At 36.8% G+C, this 22,774-nt stretch overlaps 1 protein-coding gene across 1 annotated transcript; it reads right to left on the bottom strand.

Annotated features, from left to right (window-relative positions):
- Nucleotides 1-4,511: 4,511 nt before the first annotated feature.
- On the bottom strand, nucleotides 4,512-22,135 carry LOC592910 (LIX1-like protein). The gene is made up of 5 exons (XM_792410.4): nucleotides 22,028-22,135; nucleotides 14,004-14,533; nucleotides 8,871-9,034; nucleotides 7,994-8,134; nucleotides 4,512-6,639 (listed from the first exon to the last, which is right to left on the bottom strand). The coding sequence occupies exons 2-5, from the start codon at nucleotides 14,167-14,169 to the stop codon at nucleotides 6,238-6,240; spliced, it is 873 nt and encodes a 290-aa protein (XP_797503.2). The 5' UTR covers nucleotides 14,170-14,533; nucleotides 22,028-22,135; the 3' UTR covers nucleotides 4,512-6,237.
- Between the last annotated feature and the right edge of the window lie 639 nt (nucleotides 22,136-22,774).

Genomic DNA, 22,774 nt, shown 5'->3' with positions numbered 1-22,774 from the left:
TTCCATCTTTCCCATATCATTTTTTCTTTATGAAATTTAGTCTACAAATACAGACTATTTTACAGATGTTTTCATTATTTCCATCTAAAAGAAAGGCGATCGGGCAAACACGAGATTCAAATTTATATATGAATAATTTGTTGTTGTTTAGTCTTGTAGCCGAGAAATAATTTTAAATGGATATTGATAATAGTCTTAAATTGTCCCTATAATAGATTATATGAGTTGCCGATATAAGACTACATCCCGTTTGGCAGCTGAACAATCGGACACAAATTCAATGAATGATACCGTTGCGATTTACGTGGTATCGTTGACGCGAAAATAAAAAATTGATAGCGTCTGTGTCTTTATCTATTTACATAGGCCTATACATTTGCATGCAGTCGATGGTCAACATCTAACTACATGTGTAATTTGCAATCAGATCAGGGAGGGGGATGGTCAAGAGGGCACGTGTATCCCCTTCCCCTCACCCCCAAATAATGCGAGAAACCATGTATTATTAGATCTGCCTCTGATCTTCCTCTCCGTTTTCATTTTGATATCTGTTTCAATCTCCTCTTCTTGGTTATTCCTTCGCTGTTCATCTTTTTGTCTCTGTAGGTCTCTCTTCCTATCTCCGCTTTTCTTATTCACTTTACCTCCAATGTTTTTTTTTTCTTCTCTCTCTCTGTCTCCAGAACTTCTAGAGCTCTGCACCCATCACTGACATATACACATACACACACACAGGCGCGTATGCAGGGGGGGGGGGGGGGGTTAAACCCCCCCCCCTTGAGTTTTTTTTATGTGTATGTTTTGTGTATGATTTTTGTGAACCCCCCCCCCCTTTATATTTGTTTTTGTAATAAAAAATAAAAAAAAAAAATTATGCCAATGGCTGACCTAAAAAAGGTGACATTACCCCCCCCCCCCCCCCCCCCCCCCCCCCCAACGGAACAAAATGACAAATTTTCAAATTTCGAGACCAGAAAAAAAAAAAGGTGTCCTCTTATAAATTCATCTCTTTCTCTCTCTCTCTCTCTCTCTCTCTCATTTATTCATCTGTCTATGTGTGTCTTTCTCTCTTATAAATTCATCTCTCTCTCTCTCTCTCATTCGAACATGTCCAGATCCTCCCACCCCCCTCAATCTCTTTCCTTTATTATTTCTCTCCCCCCCCCCCCTCCTCTCTCTCTCTCTCTCTCTCTCTCTCTCTCTCTCTCTCACATACACACACAAAAACAGCTGTAGTCAACGAAACAGAAGATGATTGAATGACAAATTATCTCCATTTCCATCTTCAAATTAGTTTAATTCTCTCTGTACATTGACTTTAAAAAAAACACTCCAACTTTAGCTAAACCATTCCAATGAAAATAAGAAGTGCACACACACCAGGGCCCGATTTCACAAAACTTGTCATCGGTGACAAATGACAGCTCTTGTTATAAGCTACTGAAATCCTTGCTTCTGATTGGTTATCAGCAGATTTGCCACTGACTTTTGTCATTTGTCATCGAAAAAAGGCTTTGTGAAACGGGTCCCTGAAACAGCTTTGCAATGTGAAAGAATACAACGAAAACGCTCGAGTATAGAATATAAATATCACACAGTAAGAGATTAATAGTTTGAATATACATTTGTCAGGACAAAACAATAACTCAAGAAACAGAATAATCATTTAAAACAAAAACAGTGGACGATTTTCTACACTTTACAGAGCAAAGGCAAGCAGGAGTATATACATTTATTTTTTCTTCACATGCACCATACCATAAAATACATCAACAATAATTTGCAAAAAATTTGGCAATTCAAAAAAGAAAAGTATTACACTTTCAAATACTTTTGTTTAACTCCAATACCGAGTACATACATTAGAATATGAAAAAGAAGAATACAGTGTTAGGTTGGACAGTTGGGAATCAACAGAGGGCAGCAGAGCATATACAATCATGCATATATAGCCTATTGAGAGAGAGAAAGAGAGATAATTTTAACACTCATACCTGTGCATGCTCAAAAAATAATTCATGGAGCTCTAATACAGAGTAATTCTCTCCCATATTAATAGAAATTTGAGAACCAACTTCTGTGACTTTCCACGACTTTCTAAGAATCATTTTGAAATACTTTTTCAGTGACTAGATAAGTACCATTTTTTGTTATGGGTTGCGGCATCCTAGCATTGTATATATACCATGCAGTGATATACATTTATTTCTTGTATTTCTTGTGTTTCTGATGGCCTCCACCGCCACTCACAATTCCTATGACTTTCCAGGTTTTTTCATGACTTTCTAGTTTTTTTCTATGAAATTGATCTTTGAGCAAATTGGCATGCGCATGTGACAATTATCGGTTTTATTAGGCTATAGCTTTTCAGGAATACAAATGAAAGTGTGCTTCAGAACACAATAAGCTTGTGAAAACAAGTTTTACACTGCAATTGATTGATATACTACGCAAAATATATAATCTTCATACATTGTATTCAAGTCTGAAACTGTTTTCAATATCTTTACTTTACTGATACTCCCAAAGAAAATACATTCTTTATTATTAAAAATTCACAGTAGTTATTTAATAATAATTATTATTTCAATTTTAAGAAACACGGAAACTTCAAATGCATACTTTCCCTCCAATTTGGCAGCTTTGAGATACAGTAGGTGCTCTGAATACTGATGAATAGTAATGTGCATTTTAAAATTGCTAAGTGCTAAATGACAATAGCTAAACGATCAAAAATCATATGACGGAGGAATTTCAAAGGGTTCCATTTTTAGACAAATTCTTGTAGTTCACAAATAACCTTAATCGCAAATAGAATTCATCATAACAAGAACTGTAAATTTTGTCATGTAATTTTTTTCTCAAAACTACTATTCTTATTATAAGACATCAGTATTGCTTACAATTTTCTCTCATCTAATCCCTTTCTGACATACTGTACACCAATTTTGTTTTATTTTAAATGATATACGACTACCCTTCCACTACAAGTTCAATTAGAGACCAAGAAATGTCTTCATGTCGTAACCCTGTGTTACTAATAGTAACTAAATATACAACACTACATGCACATTGCATGTGTGTCTGAATCAAGTTAATTAACTGACTTCTGAATTAAAAAGGCATAGTAGTGGGCTCTCATGGGGAAGTTTACACTACTTGGGTGTTTGGGTGTTGTCATTCACCAGAATTAGCCTTCAGTTTTATGACCAACAGGCCTTACATTGTATGTAATACTCTGCATTTTCCATCAAAAGCCCCAGAAGTCAGTATCTTACATTTCCATCACCCGAAGACTCTCCCGAGAGACCAGGGGGTATTTTACCGATGGAACAACAGCTTTGTGCAGGCTTTTACACCCATAAATGGTATTTCCACCAAGTCTGGTGTCAGCGAATTATAACCAACTTTACGTGGAAACCGATGACCATCTCCCTGTGTTAGAGAAATGACCCAATTCCCAATGGAAATGAATACAAAAAAAACATCTTTCCAACATACAGTAAACTTAATTTAAAGAGTTGCTCACATTTTGCACAAGTAAATAAAGAATTTGTATGTCATAAAGAGAAACGACATGAAAAATATATTAAAAAGCACTTGCGGTAAAATAATAACAATAATATACAAATATACGCTGTCTTGAGAGGTTCTGGTTAAAACTATGGGCAAGAGGTGACTCCAATAGTACTATAGGAGTCACTGAGGCCCATAGTTTTTAATTACAGGTACATGTACCTCAAAAAGAAGGCAGGGTTTATTTGTTTTATATCCTGCATTAATAATTTGTTTTCAACAACAAAAGAAAAAAACAATTACATTTATAGATTAGTATTAACTATTATTTACAAATTTACAAATAATTTTTTTTTTTTAAATAAATTTAAAAAAAATTAGCTCCAAAGTAGTACTCCCAAATAGTACTATTTTAGAGCAACTTTAAAATGGTTGAAATATTTCTGGTCACATGAAGAACTCACAACCAACCAAAAACCGATCTAATATGTCTTATTTACCCAGGGTAGCCTCATCAGTATTAATACTGTTCTCTCCGAGGGCCCTGTATGGTTACTGCACATTAAAATAACACTTAACAAAATGTTTTTAGGATGAAATACAAAGCTTGTGGTAGATGCAGAGCTGCCAACCTTGTGTGACCAAAAAAAGGAACCATGATGGCAAAAAAAAACAGGAATTTGTTAAAACGAAACTCACAACCACGCACGACACACTTCCAATGCAGAAATGTCCATTCCTCATGCTGTTTTTCCATACAAGCAGGTATTTTTTGGTGGTTATTTTGGTATTATCGGCATTTCATTCTTTTTGAGAATATTTTTCTCTTCAAGTATGTTTTCAAGTATGTTTTAAAATTAGTTTTCTATTGAATTTGTGATCAAATCAACATTTTAGGGCAGTTGTTTAACGTGCGGTATGTAAACAAAATAAAAAAATCAAATAAAATAAAAATAAATAAAAAAAAAATTTTTATGAAGAAAAACATACTACCATAATTTGGAGGAAAAAAACAGAGTAATTCCTGCAAAAATGGAATGGTTGGCAGCTCTGTAGTTGTAGAATAAGATATTTTCCTATCTGTTTTTATATTTGAGCAAACATATTTGTACCTCTACAATATATTTTGTCTGCATGAGACAGAGTGAAAAACAAATATTCTACATTTTCGGTTAATATCAAGCTATCGTCAATATCCATGTAATCTAGTCTCCAATAACCTTCCTTACTTCATATTTTCCCCCTAATGACACCGACAAAGTCAAGACCAAATATATTTGTATGAAATGTTCCCAAAGTAACAATACACAATACAAGTCTTATCGTACTATCCAACAATGCGACAACTGATATACAGTCGAGCCTGTCTAAAGCGACCGCCAAGGGAAACACAAACAGTGATCTTTGTATGCAGATGGTCTTTGTAGACAGGTTCCTTTAGTACATGTTTCAATAAGAAACCATTTTCAAGGGAAACAAAAAATGTGGTCTCTGTAGACAGGTGGTCACTAAAGCAGGTTTGACTGTACCTAGATATTATTGATTTAAGCCACCACTATTTCCCAACAAGTGAATCTGAGTCAGAGCCTAGTGGAAATGAATACAAGGCATTGAATGACGCATCAACAAAGTTATTCGACACAGAAAGTCTACATCATTCAAAAATAAAGTTCAAATATTCAAAGAAGTTACAAAATGTAGCTTCCGTTCAAGGTACTGTTTGATATCTATAAAATCTCCTTTATAACCAAAACATCAAATGTATTTTCAAAATATCAGTACAATAGTATTGTTCAAAAGACACTTCAATAAATTTAAACAAAGAATTGTAAAAGCTTTGTTATCCTGATAAACCCCAAATAGCACTGTTCAAATGACAGTTAAACTGATTAGGAAAGAGTACTGTTTTGTTTGTGCCTGTCTGTTCCGATCAACTCGCAATGTTATAGATTTCTTATCTCCTAATGTCAAAGCCCTATAACTATAGTGCAGTGAACCCAAACTGAAACATTATAATGAATTTCATCATACATGTATTATGTAATGTCATGAATCCAAAGCTAAAATAAGGTTCCTGAAACTTTGTAGAGTTTCTCTATAACCTCTTTAATAAAGCTTGCACTAGCAAATATTCAACAGAACTCCCAGCCAGAAAAGCATATTGATTCAAATGATTTGTAAGGAAAAATCCAGATAATTTTGGTCCCACTATACATTTTACAGAAGACAAATGTCAAATATCACATTATGGAAATGTGTATTTCTCTCAAAGGTTCTATGTAGTACTATTCAACAAAGTACTGTTTGTTTACAGTACTCATATTGTGACAAGTGTTAAGAAACAAAGCAAAACGAAGAGTTTTGTAAGAATAAAATTTGATAAATGTCAGAATATGGTTTAACGACAGGGTATTCTAATGACACAACTTCAGATTTCTACATGTATATACTGCCATCTGTGTTGATGGGTCGACAGCCATATCCCAGAATGCATCAAGAACTGATGATGCATGCATGATGATGCTTGGGTACAGAAAACAGAAAATTACTCCACGTACACCTTCATCAAAAGAATAAAGATGGTGAAATTGCAAATACATTAAGCAGTGGTAGCAATGTCAGTAAGATACCATGCCATTAAAAATCAGCACTTTTAAAAGAAATGCAGTCAGAGTTTTTGGTAGAGAGTAACCTGTGCATTCTGGACTACAAAAGGATTTTCTACAATGGACCGATCTGGCTACAAGCCAACATCAAAATGTCTTTTTTCTCTTTCGGAAACCTGAGCTCCCTCCCAGCATGCCTTGCCCGTTCAATCTCCTCGTCGGCGACCGCCAGCTCGCGGGCGATGATGTTGGCCATTTCCTGCTCCCGCGAGATCCAGTCTAACGCCATCTGGGACCGCATGTCGTCGTCGAGCGCCCGGTGAGAGTAGTGGGCGAGGACCTCCTGTCGCGAGCAGTCGCGCTCACGCATCGCTTTGAGGCTGCCGTTCCAGTGGAGTAGTTGGAAGACTGTCATCAGTTCTTGGAACTCCAGCATGGACTTGCCACGGTTGGCTTCGAGCATGAAGCGGAAGGCACCCAGACTGGTGCTAGGGTCTTGCTCGTCTTCAATGGGGCCCTGGAATGCGGATTGTATTGAGAAGGAGAGAAAGAAATGGTCACAATCTGATTTCTTAGAATCCTTGACTGGTGAAAGTATATTACAAACATTGGTCACATTCAAACTAATCTGAAGTCAAAGGAGACTGGTGCTAGGGTCTTGCTCATCTTCAATGGGTCCCTGCAATGTGGGTTGTATTGAGAAGGAACAGAAAGAAGTGAGCACAATCTTGATTCCTCAGAATTCATAACTGGTGACAGTATCTTGCAAACATGTAATAAGACCCTGCAATGTGTATTGTGTTGGGAAGACAAAGAGAGAAATGGTCACATTCAAAATGCAAAGAAGACTGGTGCTAGGGTCTTGCTCGTCTTCAATGGGACGATGCAATGTGGATTGTATTGAGAAGGAGAGAAAGAAATGAGCACAATCTGATTCCTTTAGATTTTTTGACTGGTGACAGTATCTTGCAAACAAAGACAAAGAGAGAAGTGGTCACATTCAAAATGCAAGAAGACTGGTGCTAGGGTCTTGCTCGTCTTCAACGGGGCCCTGCAATGTGGATTGTATTGAGAAGGAAAGAAAGAAATGAGCACATTCTGATTCCTTTAGAATTTTTTTTAAACTTCCACTGACCTCCATTAAAGACTGCATGCTCTATTAACTTTCATTGTTACACAGTGAGCACAAGGCTAGTAATAATGATTGTTCTTTAATATAAATCACACTAAAGGCTGACTAAGGGTGCTACATGTATTATCTCGTACCATTACCAGTATACATGTTTTAATGGACATGAGAAACATTTAAGAAACCAAAACAAAAAAGAAGAGAGAGATAGAGAGAATAGAAATGCAATATCACTACTTGGTGAGATCTTTGTTTACAGCTATTGTACAAGAACCTGTGATTCTGATAATGGTGTAATCATCAACATCAGCTTCTGAATACTTTACTTTTGTATGAACAGCCCTGTGATCATATTGCTTAAAAACAAATACCTCAAAATATTTCTTGGTATAAGGTATATCTTGCTATCCAATTCCTTTATTATCCTTCACTACTGTATTTAGTGAGATTTAAAAATTCACATTTGAAGAAAAAATGAGATTCTGATTGCAGTTCATATAATTCTGTTTGAACCTCACTAACTTATCTACGAGTGAACATCAAATATTTCTTGGTGTATTAAAGGTTCATCTTGCTATTCAATTCTGTTACCATTCTTTATGATTTAGTGAGATTTAAAAACAAAATAAAATATAAAGAAAAATTAGATTCTTAATGCAGTTTAAAAAAATATGTTTGAACGTCACTTATTTATCTATATGTGAACAGCCCCATCATGAACTCTTTGTTTGTTTGTTTTTACCTCAAATGATTTCTTGGCATCATCGACGGCTTGCTGTGAGAACTTGTCTGTGATCTTCCTGGTTGGGTGTTCATTGAAGACTGAGTTCATGAGGGCTATCTTAGCTGCGCTCCTTCTTGCCTCTGCCTTGGTGGGACAGTCCTGAGTAGATAAAGATAAATATATACATGTACAGCGCTTAGAGACTTTGGTGGTAAGTGCTTTATAAGCACCGTTTTTATATTATTATTATTATTTAATGTAGAGAGAGAGACAGTCAGACTGACATACATACAAAGACAGGGCCAGAGGAAGAGATAGAGAAAGAGAGACAGACCAAACAGGGCGAGAGGAAGAGATAGAGAGGGGGTATGGGGAGGAGAGACAGAGAGAGACAGACAGAGAGAAAGAGAGAGATAGTAAATTTGATTCCCAAACATTCTAAGGTACATTGAATAATGTACACAAAATATGAAAATGGTTGAACTATGCATGAACCTAATCTCTTCTGCTTGTCCCCTTCACTTTCCTTTGTTCTATTAATTGGCAATAATCATAATGTGATATCAAGAGTCGTCATCCCTTGTCCACAATTTCTTCTTTTTCTCTTTCTCTCTTTTTCTCTTTTTCTCTTTCTCTCTTGTTTCTTTCTTTCTTTTTTTCATACCCATTTATTTATTCATTCATCCATCCATTTCTATATTTCTGTATTTACAATGTATTAATTTATTCTTTTGATTGTTTTCTTTTTTAGAGGAAGGGGGATAAACCATCTTGTCATTCAACAAACATAATTGTTTAACATCCTAACAACCCTTCCCCCACAAAAAACACAACAAAAGCAACAACAGCAACAAAATAGAGAAAATTTTGAATTTTCAGGGTTTATGAATTTTACCTGAAAACTTGCAAAACAGCTTCCCCCGGGGAGGGTTACAAAGCAGACGTATGGTGCACTGGACGAGGGGACGGACTCATATACAACGATCGGGCCGTTCTTTAATTCTGTTCCTCTTGCTGCTTTCATCTGCCAGAATTCTTGCAAAGCCTCAACGACGTTTACTGGTGAGAAAAAGAGGAAGAGGAGAGGATTAGTCTTCATGTTTCATGAAATAGTACTTATAATAATCATAATAAAATAACAAGATGGACTTCCAGTAAGGGAGATACAGTACAGTGTAATGTAATAACATATACAATGTACTTACCGTACATATATTTTTTAATTATTTTATGAAAGACTTCTTAAAAATAATGATCATGAAATGACAATAAAAGGAGGATCTAAGGTTAAACGCTCTTTTCAGGACATACCTTGGGCTGTATTCTGAATTCTGAATACAATGTAATCTTTAATGATAGGGAAAAACAATGTTCATTATCATAATTTCAAATTGCACGGAATTAACAATAATCATTAGTGCTTGTGCAGATATGTCTTTATTTTGATTTGTTATGATTGTTATAATGACAAATAAAAATTGTTTTACTTCTATAACATAAACATCGCTTTCAGAAAAGCATCCCGGGAGGGTCCTGAGAGGTGTGAGATGTTAAACTCAAGTTTCAAGTATCATGAAGGTACATGTACATGTACAAGTATTCAAGGAATTTCCACCAACATGGTGCCAATTTATTTTGTCTGGGTTATATATTAATCATTTCAAATTTAGATGTACTATGTACATATGTACCGGTATGTACCTGCAAAAATGAATTATATGTAATAGTCCTGAATCTACATTAAATGTGATAGATAAAGGTTGACTAGCTTTTAGCAAATACTGTAGAACTCATGTACATTATGTACACGTACTGTACATGTTGCGCTATTAAGATGTACAGAACATGTATACAGTACCAGGACATTGTACATTACTACTCTGTACAAACATGTTAATTGTACATGTAACTTATTTCTTTAACTTTTTTTCAATTTTTAAATCAAACACATAATGTACATGTACTGTATGCTGATTGTAAATTTTGCTAAGTTGTACCAAAACAACATAACATTCATATATCAAAAGTCCTGGGGTTACACTTTAATACAGACAGTGGAAGATGGGAAGAGTAAGAGAGAGAGAGAGAGAGAGAGAGAGAGAGAGAGAGAGAGAGAGAGAGAGGGGAGAGGGGGTGGAGAGAAATACAGAGAGAAAGAGAGAAAAAAATGAACAGACAGAGATAAACAGAGAGAAAGAGAGAACAAAGAGACAGACAGAGATAAACAGAGAGAAAGAGAGAACAAAGAGACAGACAGAGATAAACAGAGAGAAAGAGAGAAAAAAATGAACAGACAGAGATAAACAGAGAGAAAGAGAGAAAAAAAATGAACAGACAGAGATAAACAGAGAGAAAGAGAGAACAAAATGAACAGACAGAAATAAACAGAGAGAAAGAGAGAACAAAATGAACAGACAGAAATAAACAGAGAGAACAAAATGAACAGACAGAGATAAACAGAGAGAAAGAGAGAACAAAATGGACAGACAGAGATAAACAGAGAGAAAGAGAGAAAAAATGAACAGACAGAGATAAACAGAGAGAAAGAGAGAACAAAATGAACAGACAGAGATTAAACTGAGAGAAAGAGAGAACAAAATGAACAGACAGAGATAAACAGAGAGAAAGAGAGAACAAAATGAACAGACAGAGATAAACAGAGAGAAAGAGAGAACAAAATGAACAGACAGAGATAAACAGAGAGAAAGAGAGAACAAAATGAACAGACAGAGATAAACAGAGAGAAAGAGAGAAAAAAATGAACAGACAGAGATAAACAGAGAGAAAGAGAGAAAACAGAGACAGACAGAAATAAACAGAGAGAAAGAGAGAAAAAATGAACAGACAGAGATAAACAGAGAGAAAGAGAGAAAAAAATGAACAGACAGAAATAAACAGAGAGAAAGAGAGAAAAAATGAACAGACAGAGATAAACAGAGAGAAAAAAGAGACAGACAGAAAATGTACTGAACTTGTCCCAAGATTGTGAATTTATCAAGCTTGCAGCACTTCACATTTTTCAAAGTCTCTGGAGAACTTTTAAGTATTTAAGGCAGTAATAAAGGAGTCTAGAAACGGGCAAGGCAGTAGTCAGAGGTAATAAAGGAATGCAAAGGGCATGACAAATCCTATTTTGAATAGGACAATGGAAAAAGGAGACTTGAAGGTTAATAGTCTACAGATATCAGACTGCTTACACATATACATCTAGGTGTGAATGGATAAAAATAACTACCGGTATTTAAACTGTAGACTACGACACTAGGCATATATATTTATGTGCATAACACAGAAAGTGCATTACGATACATTAATGTTACTACCCCAAAAATAATCATAGTCAAAACCATGATCACAATGCTTTTTGATGCAAAAATGCCATGATGATGAAAGCCAAGTAAAAAATTGTACAAGTATGTACAGGTGTGCTGTACAGTGTACACATGAATTCCTAATGTACACAATTGTATTGATTGTAACATTTAGAAGGTACCCTGGCCTGTAGGCTTGCATCTCTTTGCTCACAAAGAGGTTTTAACAATGTGTAATTTTAGATTTTAACTAAGAAGAATGCTATCAAAAAAGAAACTATGAGAAAAACACACAATTAACTCCCATGTTAAATAGGTCTACATGTTTTACACGTCTTTTCATACAGACTACACAGACTACCGCAGTAGCGAAACTAAGCGGCTTGACATCTCCCCCTAACCATTCCACAATCCATAAGAAGACAGCATTGCACCGTTGAATTGTTATTCAAATCTTTCTATTCATATGGTACACAATGGACGGCTCCTACATGTAGGCTGATCTTGTTTTTGTGTTGTACCAACACAGGATTATTTAGTTCTTCAAGGATGCGCCTCCTTTCTCAGAAGGAAATATATTGATAAACTTGTTTTCCTCGAGTGTGGAAACATGGAAAGCGAGCTTGAGCCCATGACAATTGAGTAGCCTGAATAATACAACTTGTAGGCCCACATGCACATACATGTAAACATTTATTAACAACTAATTTTAAATATATTCATACTCCTTGTAAATTTGATGTGTTTTTTTTGTGTACATGTACATGTACATGTATGCAACTCAAGAATGAAAGGTGGATTGGCTGAATTACGTGTTCTCCAAGGATGAGTTGCCTTTCTTAGAAGGAAATATTTTGATAAACTTGTTTTCTATGAGAAAGGGAAAAATGGAAATTTAAGTGAGTTTGAGCCGATGACAAGTAGACTAAATAATACCTGTAGACCAACATAAACATTCAGCAACTAGACCACCTGTATATTTGATGTTTAATGGTGTTTTTCATTCATATTAACTGAAGGAAGAAAGCTGGACTGGTTGAATTAGGGCCTTTGTCGAACACTTTTTAAGATGTAAGCTTTAATATGTCACATTTTCAAGACACATAAATAGGGACATATCTATTTTTCACATGTATACATGTGATGTACATGTACTTGGTAAAAAGGGTATGAATATTTGCTATCAATCGCAACTATGAGAGATAGGAGACTGCAAGCTTGCGATTGATTGGAGGACTTGAGATTGATTTGGATCAATCACAACTCTTTGTACGACTGGGCCCAGTGTACACATTACATACATTGTACATCACATGATGGACATGTAATTTACAATGCAATGTATTGTATATTTATACATACAGAACTACAGGTAATAATTTGAAATGTCTAACTGATGGACACTCTAAACTGCAATACTTTTTTTCTTTTTGGGGGTATTGCAACCAAAATTAAAACACACAAACAAAACATCAACAACTATGTTAAATAATTCAGTACAGTACAGTGCAATGCTGTGTTCATATTTTAGCCTGCTTTTAGGCATGCACACGTAAGCAATACTCAAGAAAAATCTGTAAACAAACAAAAACAATACCAACAAAAATATGCACTGTGCACACATTGTTTTTCTCATATCATCTTGTTTTAATAGCCCACCATCCCATACCCATCCCACACATGTACATCAATACTGAATGGAAAGAGTAGGAATGCGATGGTGCACGTTTACATGTCATTGTGATCCGAAGCCTCTCTTTATTTACGCAGACAGTGCGTGACCTTGCTCCCTCCAACACATCAATTCTCTTCATCATAAAAAATATGCAGCGTTTGTCTCCTCTATATTCTCCTTGCCCCTATTCATTTCTACATGTAGCATACATGTACATGTATTTGTTGTATGGAAATGACTTATGCCTCATGCAGTCACACCTTCGCGTATTGCTGCGTATTTATGGCAAGCCGTTCAACATTTATTCCTTTTTCTTGATATTAAGAAATGATTTTCTGTTGTTTACAAAACAATGGTAATTCTTGATATGGCCAGAATTTGATTTCTTGATAGTAAGAAAAGGAATAAATGTTAAAATGGCTTGCCATAAATACGCAGCAATACGCAAGCCAAATACGCAAAGGTGTGACTGAGGAGTTTTATTTTCAGAAAAGCTACCATTAGGTACATACTGTACATGTACATGATGCAATGTCAGCAACAGTTTTGTTATTTTCTTTCATACTTTATGAGGCAGCAGAATAGAAAACATGAAACTATTATTAAAAGATCATTAAGAAAAGCTACCAGTGGTTTTTTCAATGTCAGCAAGTTTTGGCGTTCAACTTTTGTTGGTACGAGGCAAGATAATAGATAATTTATCAAGATAAATAGTGTTTTTTATGGTGTTTGTAATAGTTATCTTTGGTAGTCATAGCTACCTCCCCCTTCAATTTCAATTTCAATTTATTCATGTTTCCAACAAAACATTACAAATCGATTATAACATTTACAACAAATACATATTGGAAACAGAGGGGTCCACTAAAAAGCAATTCTTGTACAAGTGTGGACACCTCCTGAAAGAAAAATAAATAAATAAAGAGGTGAAATGGTTAGAATGAGGAAACTTGACCCCTTTTACTGCATACATGTACATGTACCTGTACATGTACAACATACATCTAATCTTGTGAAAGGAATCTCTAGGCAACCAACTTACCCCTTCCATAACCTTGCGTGTGTTTAGCGAAGCTGTTCACCACCGCATCCACCGCTTCCTTCAGCACCGCCTTGGCCCTCTGGTCCGTCATGTGACCCCCTTCCCCGCCCCGGGGGGAGACGCCGTGGGGCGGGAGACGCCCCTTCACAGTAGCCGCCAGGCTCATCGCTGCCTGGATCTGATCCTCGTGGAGAGGGGGAGGGGTTGCCGATAGGCCATGATGATTCTTCTCTTGGAGTAACGTTTAAAGTGACGCTTTGATGGTTGAACTTCTTGGAGTAACGTTTAAAGTGACGCTTTGATGGTTGAACTTCTTGGAGTAACGTTTAAAGTGACGCTTTGATGGTTGAATTTCTTGGAGTAACGTTTAAAGTGACGCTTTGATGGTTGAATTTATTCCAAATTAGGCAATTTGATTCCAATGCTTCTGATAAATTCTGGTTTACATTGTGGACTGCATGTACAAATTAAATTTCTTTAATTGAAAATGTCCCTGTAGAACATGTATGAAGACAGTCCTCCAATAGAATCTGTAGAAATAAACGAAAAACACAAAATTGGACAGGGATTACAATCAAGTGCATTCTTGCGACATTATACTGCACAAACACTCTGTAGTCTGTACACATAACAGCCCTATTACAGCTGTACATGTACAGGTATGTAGCAGTTCAGTCACTTCAGTGTCAACTTTGACATTTACATTTTTATTTTTGCTAGATGCATTAAAAATTGTGCATGAACAGAAAGTACAAAATAGCTGGAAAAATGGGTCCATGAATTCCAGGTGCAGTTCATTATGCTGTTCATGAATATGAATCTAAAGTGATTTTAGTATTCAACATGAAATCAACAAAGTCTTCAAATTGGCAATTACAGTACTTGATATTATTGTAATTTTTTATGTTTCATTCATACATGTACAGTAGTCTTTCGTGAAATATACATGTACAGGTATATTTAATTCTTTTAATTATTTCTTTTTAAAGTTGGTTCTATGAAAGAAAGGAAAATACAAATACATGTCCTGTAAATGTTGCCAATTTGAGGAGCAGAAGAATCATGTGTTAATAAAAAATATACATATTTGAATTGGATGTTGATGAACTCCTACTTCTGCAGCTCTGACAGTTTGAAAGTGAAATGACGCCCTGATCTGTTTGAAGCTCAGTCACTATGTTTTTTTAAATAATTTTTCCCGATTATATTTTGTTGCATCAGTGTTTTCAAACAATTATTGCCACACGTCTGATTGGAAAATTTGGGGTTGTAATATACAGAAATGAAAGAACAGAACATTTTAAATGTTGTCCCACACACAATAGAACAAAAGGTCCATCGGACTACAATTTACACCCCAAAAATAACAACTAGGGTAGTAGGGCCTATAAGTACAATAACAATACCAGCTACATGTACATGTATATTAAACAATAATAACTAGATCTACAACCTGTATAACAATAACAATAACAACCAGTTCGAATGACAAAAGAAACACATAAAATCTAAATTGAGGCAGTGCTCTTTTTCACAGAGAGTAGTTAACGAATGGAATGGTCTCCCATCAGAGTCGGGCTAACTCTGACCAGGGACAACTTGGCCCAGCTGCAAAAACGGTCAGTTTTTGCATGTTTAGGTTTAGGGTTAGGGTTAGGGTTAGGGTAAAATGACAAAAAATGACCGTTTTTGCAGCTGGGCCGAGCTGTCCCCTGGTCCGAGTTAGCCCGAATCCATCATACATGTGTCATGTATGTAGCAGAAAGTCCATCACTCAATTCTCTCAAGTCAAATCTTGACAAGTGCTGGACACTGAAGAAGGACAATTTGAATCTACATCTACATGTAAGGTGGTACTGGACAGGAGCAATTGGTATATATGTCCAGACTTCTGTGGCATCGCAAACTGTCAACAAACATCACAACTGAGGGTGCAGAGTTCAAAAATCAAATAAAAAGGTGCTCATAAAAGTACAGTGGGTCCATATGATGTTCATCCATAACTGCACAATGCCAAATGAATAGTAACCCACTAGCGGACACCGAGGGGCAAATAAGTTTTGTATAACTTTATGCTAACTTCCAAGGTAAGATAACTAAACCAAAATACACATTACAAGTAGATTCTAGGCCTTGGGCTTGACTTCTCTAAAAAGGAAAGAAAAGTTCCTTATCCAAAGCTTCCAAATGATTGCCAAATGTATTTGAGAGCTCCCAGTTAGACTAATTACACAACACAAATTGACAACATCTTGAGAAAAAGGAAAATCATATTTCGCAACAAACATCACACATGATTGTGATTTTGATTTTCAAGAAAGTCTGGAAAATGAAAGGGAACCAAAAACCAAAAGCATCGCATCATCACCAGATTCCAGAATTCAAACTTTTAGTTTTATCACAACAAGACTCAGAACAGAAGTTTGTCAAATTATTATTATTGGTCACAACACAACCGTTTCTTCTTTCTTTTTCAGATCATTTGCCTGTAGGTCTACTTCTTGCTCACTTTGATAAGATCATAAGCGAAAGTGAACATGAATATCACAACAGCTGAGCTGAGCCCATTCTCTTCGGGGAAGACACTGTCTGCCAGCTGCGCTGCCTCGGCTAAGGGGAGGCCCGGGCTAACTCGGCCCACGGGACTACTCGGCCCAGCTGGAAAAACTGGGCCGAGATGTCCCGACCTGATTAATCGATCGAGAGATACCAATGTGTATATGTTTGTGCTCTTTGTGACTTAATAATGCCCTTTCCAACCAAAATCTTTAATGGAATTGTGTTAAATGATACCAATGAAGACAATTTATAACTTATCTTTAGGTAAAATGACAAAAAAATGACATTTCGGACAATTTACTCACAGCTCGCAATCCGCATTGCCGCACGTACATTAAATGTGCGTTGTATCTACTCGGACAATTCGAGCAGTGTTTTCGTCGGTAAATCACTGCAAAAATATCATTTTTATCTCGTATGAAGGTCTATTTTTTATTCCTGACACAGATTTCATTATTGAGAAGTCGAATATAGTACATTTTAGATGAGATGGTTGATGTTTGTTCACATTCTTTCGTCCTGGCCGTAAATTAGCAGACTACTGCCTAGTGCTACCGCAGCAGCTCAGCTCAGTGTGCAGCTAGCCGTACAGCGCCGCCGGCCGGGTCGGCGGGGAAATTCACTGACTCGGCGCCCGTACCGGGCCGCTGCACTGCATTGCATGATTGTACTGCCCAATTTGATCGAGTGATGTGAGTATAACTAATCAAACTAGATCTATATCTACTGTATTATCATTATTCATTCCGAGTAGAATATCCAATTTGATTTAGTGACTAAACTAGACCTAGATCTATATCTACTGTAGCTACATCATTATCATATACTAGATTAGTCATTCAGAGTAGAATATTTGATTAATGAAGGAATGGAATTTTTCTTTTTCATAATCAGATAATCATATTTTACTCCTAAAAGTTAAAGACTTGATAAATAGCTAGATCTAACGTAAGGGCCTAGCCTAGTACTGTAAGAGAAGTGAGCTGAAGAATCGCCTTCTTCTTTTATTTTGGAGGGGCAGGCGCGTAGCCAGGGGGGGGGGGGCAGTGGGGGCGGTCGCCCCCCCCCCAAAAAAAAAAAGAGAAAAAAAGAAAAAAGGAAGAGGACGTAGGAAGAAAAAGGATTAAGAGTCGAGAACGGTACAACGAATCGTCTTCTTTCCCTAATTATTTAATGAAACATTAAAGCTTCCGCGCTTTGCGCGGGAAGGGGGGATGGAACTGAATTCAGATAAGGATTAAGAGTCGAAAACGGTACAACGAATCGTCTTCTTTCTCTAATTAATTATGAAGTGTCAACGCTTCCACGCTTCGCGCGGGAGCGGGGAAACTGAATTCAGACAAGGATCTAGAGTCGAGAATGGTAAAAGGAATCGTCTTGTTTCTCTAATTATTTAATGAAACATCAAAGCTTCCGCGCTTCGCACGAGAAGGGGACAGAACTGAATTCAGGTAAGGATAAAGAGTCGAGATCGGTACAAGGAATTGTCTTCTATCTCTAATAATTTATAAAACGTCAATGCTTCCACGCTTCATCCATCCCTCTAATCATCATCCCTTACATCATCAAAATTGTCTCCATCCCTCTCATCATCTCTAATTCTCCATCCCTCACATTGTCTCCATCCCTCTCATCATCTCCATCCCTCACATTGTCTCCATCCCTCTCATCATCTCCATCCCCCACATTGTCTCCATCCCTTTCATTATCAATATCGTCTCCATTCCTCTCATCATCTCCATCCCTCACCAATCCCTCTCATCATCTCCATCCCTTACATCATCAACATTGTCTCCATTATGTATTATGCCACATTGTGGAAATCCAATTTTATTTTTTTAATTCATTATTTATTTATAGTATGTACATATTTACAGGTACACAAGATCAGATATAAATCTGTTAACCCCCAGCCCCCCCCCCAAAAAAAAAATTGTAACATGCAGATGACACGCCACACCATTCCTTGTGTTGTGGTATTGGTACGTATTATTTCATATGCAATTTACAAGGCAAAAAAAAATCTAAATAAATAAAGTTAAAACAATTAAATAAAAATGAGACATGTTTGAAAAACACACATAATAGCAATAAACATTATTTGTTTACGACTCCAAGATACAAATTCCAACAATATGACGTCAAGCTGACTCAAAATAACAAATGATAAGCAGGTGTAATCGTGTATTAATTTTATGCCACGTTGTAATGCAAATTTGTTTTTTTTATTTATTATTTATTTATAGTATACATATTTATACAGGTACACAATATCGTCCTTGTTTTCACGAAGTGACGGTAGTTAAAAAAAATTGCATTCACTTTGCGTTACGATTTTCCTCACTACCGTCACTTCGTGAAAACAGGGACGATATATCAGATATAAATCTGTTAACCCCCAGCCCCCCCCCCCAAAAAAATATATAAAAATTGATTTTGCTCATAGATCTTTGCCTCTGTTGCTGATTACATACCCGGCCGAGATGGATGGGAGGGGGGGGGGGGGGCAGCTGCCTTTTAGAAATTTGAGGAACGGTTAAATTAATGACCAGTTGACCAAAGGTCCAGGAGAAGGCTTACAAGAATTAAGATCCCCCTGCCCAGGGGCGGCCGAGCGACTTCCAAAGTGGGGGGGGGGCACCAACAAAAAAGGGCACTTTCTGGAGAAAAAAAGGGCACCTACAGTGGGAAATCTCAAAGCGAAAATATACAATTTTTTAGACATTGGTATATACCCCTACATTGTGATTACATTATCAGGGATGATTTCAATATTTGTTTTTCTTCATACATCATACAAGATATCGCTTAAGCATCATACTTTACAGTTGGGTGTGATGTCTGAATATGCATTTACGAGCGAGCGAAGCGAGCGTGAAAAATTTCAAAGATCTACATTGTATGAGGTCGCAGTGCGAAAAATTACATCTTATAAAGAGGAAAAAAGCCAATCGTGATGGGGTTATAAGCACATTCTCATAACGGAAGACTGAAAAGACCTTTGATAAGTAACATAATTATATCATCTTTAAATGCGAGCGAGCGCAGCGAGCGAACTTTGGGGAAATTGCTCTCAGTCGCCTTAAATAAGGGGCACGTTTAATGATTACAAGAAAAGGGGACAATTATCGAAAGGGATAAGACACTTATACGAAAAGAAAAGGAGCACGTGTCAAAGTACAAAGAATTATTATAAGAGGTGAAAATGAGACAGAGGCGTTTACGAAAATGGGAAATAGGCATTTGTTGACGGAAAAGGGGCACCCATCAGATTTTGATAGGGGCATTTATAAGAGGTGAAAAGGGGATAGTTCCCTTATTAGAAAGGAAAAGGGCACGTATCATTATTAAAAGGGGAATTATCAGAGTTGAAAAGGGGCATTGACCAGATATGAAAAGGGGCACTTATAATAAAGGAAAATGTGCATTTGTTGAATGAAAAGGGGGCACCGTTCAGATTTTTAAAAGGGGCAGTTATGAGAAGGGGAAGGAACTATTTCTTTTTAACGGGGGCACTTATCATAAGGAAAAGGGGCACTTATTAGAAAATAAGAGGGGCACATGTTAAAATGAAAGGTGTGCTCATCCGAGTTTAAAAAAAGGGGATAGTTATTAAAAGGAGAAGGGGCATTTCTTACAAAGGAAAAAAGGGGAAGTTGTCAAAGTAAAAGGAGCACCTCTCAGTTTTGAATAGGGCAATTATCAGAGGTAAAGGGGGCACTTATTAAAAGTGAAAAGGGGCACTTCTCGTACCTGAAAAGAGGCACTTACTAGAGATTAAAAAGGGCACTTATTCAAGATTATTTCAAGATTTATGAGAATGGAAAATGGACACTTATTGCAAAGGAAAATGGGAACATGTCGAAGGAAAAGGGGCATGTGTCAAAAATAAAAAAAGGGCACTCGTCAGAGGTGAAAGGGGGAAGGGGCACTTTTACTAAGTAATAGGGGCACTTGTCAAATGAAAAGGGCACTTCTTACAAAATAAAGGGGCACTTTTCCTATGTAAAAAGGGGCACTTTTGGGGTATCTGAAAAAGTGGGAGGCACTTTGCCCCCCCCCCCCCCATCCCCGGGAGGGCCGCCTCTGCCCCTGCCCCTCCATGCACCGGCACGTCATTGCAATATCATGTCTTAATTGCTTTGCTTTGTATATATCTCTTTGATTCCCAGAAAAGGGGAACAAAAAGGAGATCTTTTGGTTTGTTTGGGGGGGGGGGGTGGTGGGGGCTGCATTATTTATACAAAAAACTTGAAGCCAATACCTTCTTTTCGTAGAATTTTTTGGAAGCAGCCCCCTCCAAAAAATAAGGCGATTCTTCAGCTCACTTCTCTGCTTAGAGTACTAGGCTAGGCCCTTACGTTAGATCTAGCTATTTTATCAAGTCTTTAACTTTTAGGAGTAAAATATGATTATCTGATTATGAAAAAAGAAAAATTCCATTCCTTCATTAATCGGATATTCTACTCTGAATGACTAATCTAGTATATGATAATGATGTAGCTACAGTAGATATAGATCTAGGTCTAGTTTACTCACTAAATCAAATTGGATATTCTACTCGGAATGAATAATGATAATACAGTAGATATAGATCTAGTTTGATTAGTTATACTCACATCACTCGATCAAATTGGACAGTACAATCATGCAATGCAGTGCAGCGGCCCGGTACGGGCGCCGAGTCAGTGAATTCCCCCGCCGACCCGGCCGGCGGCGCTGTACGGCTAGCTGCACACTGAGCTGAGCTGCTGCGGTAGCACTAGGCAGTAGTCTGCTAATTTACGGCCAGAACGAAAGAATGTGAACAAACATCAACCAACTCGTCTAAAATGTACTATATTCGACTTCTCAATAATGAAATCTGTGTCAGGAATAAAAAATAGACCTTCATACGAGATAAAAATGATATTTTTGCAGTGATTTACCGACGAAAACACTGCTCAAATTTTAGTGGTCCGAGTAGAAGCAACGCACATTTAATGTACGTGCGGCAATGCGGATTGCGAGCTGTGAGTAAATTGTCCGAAATGTCATTTTTTTTGTCATTTTACCGAAAGATAAGTCATAGATTGTCTTCATTGGTATCATTTAACACAATTCCATTAAAGATTTAGGTTGGAAAGGGCATTATTAAGTCACAAAGAGCACAAACATAATACACATTGGTATCTCTCGATCGATTAATCAGGTCGGGACATCTCGGCCCAGTTTTTCCAGCTGGGCCGAGTAGTCCCGTGGGCCGAGTTAGCCCGGATTCGGCTAAGGCAAGGCCCAGCGACAGACTAGAGTAGATAAGGCCATTGCCGCTCCGGAGCTTCAGCGGAATTATGTTGTGATTCGATATTGCGTCGCGTAAAGAAAGGGACTCAATAATTGACACAAATACATCATCCTTTTCATAACCTACACATCTAACTCACAGATCACACACTCTCAAAATAATACAATTGTAAGTAATTTACCACGTCTGGCTCCTCAAAATCCTGCACAATGACGGTTCCTCCATCCACCACGCCACGGCCACAGCTTTAGAAAATAGAGTTAATTTTTCTCGATCAAAAACAAATGGACAAAAACTGTTCTGAGCTAGCTTCGGTCGCGTCTTCGAAAAAGGTAAAACGCCATCTACGATGGAAAACTGAACAACAGTTTATAGATGATAAGGACAAAATAGATGATTTTTTTTTTGTGTGTGGTGTGTGTGTGTGTTTTTTTATTCTCATAGGTTTTTATTCTCTTTTCTCATACAGAAAATTGTACATAATTTATAACATTTTACAAAAAAATCTTCACATAGGTCTACATAAATTTGCGAGTGAACTTTTACATTTCCATACAAGGTTACAAATAAATGAAGTACACATTTACTGATGAAAAATATTCTCATAAACAAAATCGCAAATAAAGTTTGTACTATTTCCTCGACCAGTTTGCATATAAGTTTCAACTTATTTCTTTTCTTTTCCACAATATTTGTTTTTCTAAAAAATTTCTTTCTGAGAGATACGAAAAGAAGGGTTATGATAAATGACGATGACCACTTTTTCGTATGGATCGGTTATGATGACGAGTTGGTAAAAGAAAAGTGGTTGTGGGATAGCAGAAAAAATTAGAAGAACTTGGGCAAAAGTAAATCATAATGATAAACTATTTGAGAACTGTAATTCCATTGTAGGCCTACTTGAAATTCTTCAATTCTTCGTGTAATC

The sequence above is a fragment of the Strongylocentrotus purpuratus genome, unplaced genomic scaffold (genome assembly GCF_000002235.5).
Source record: "Strongylocentrotus purpuratus isolate Spur 01 unplaced genomic scaffold, Spur_5.0 spur5_scaffold_20, whole genome shotgun sequence".
Classification (NCBI taxonomy): Eukaryota; Metazoa; Echinodermata; class Echinoidea; order Camarodonta; family Strongylocentrotidae; genus Strongylocentrotus; species Strongylocentrotus purpuratus.
The sequence above is the reverse complement of the archived record's forward strand: the minus strand, read 5'-3'. Positions and strand labels throughout refer to the sequence as shown.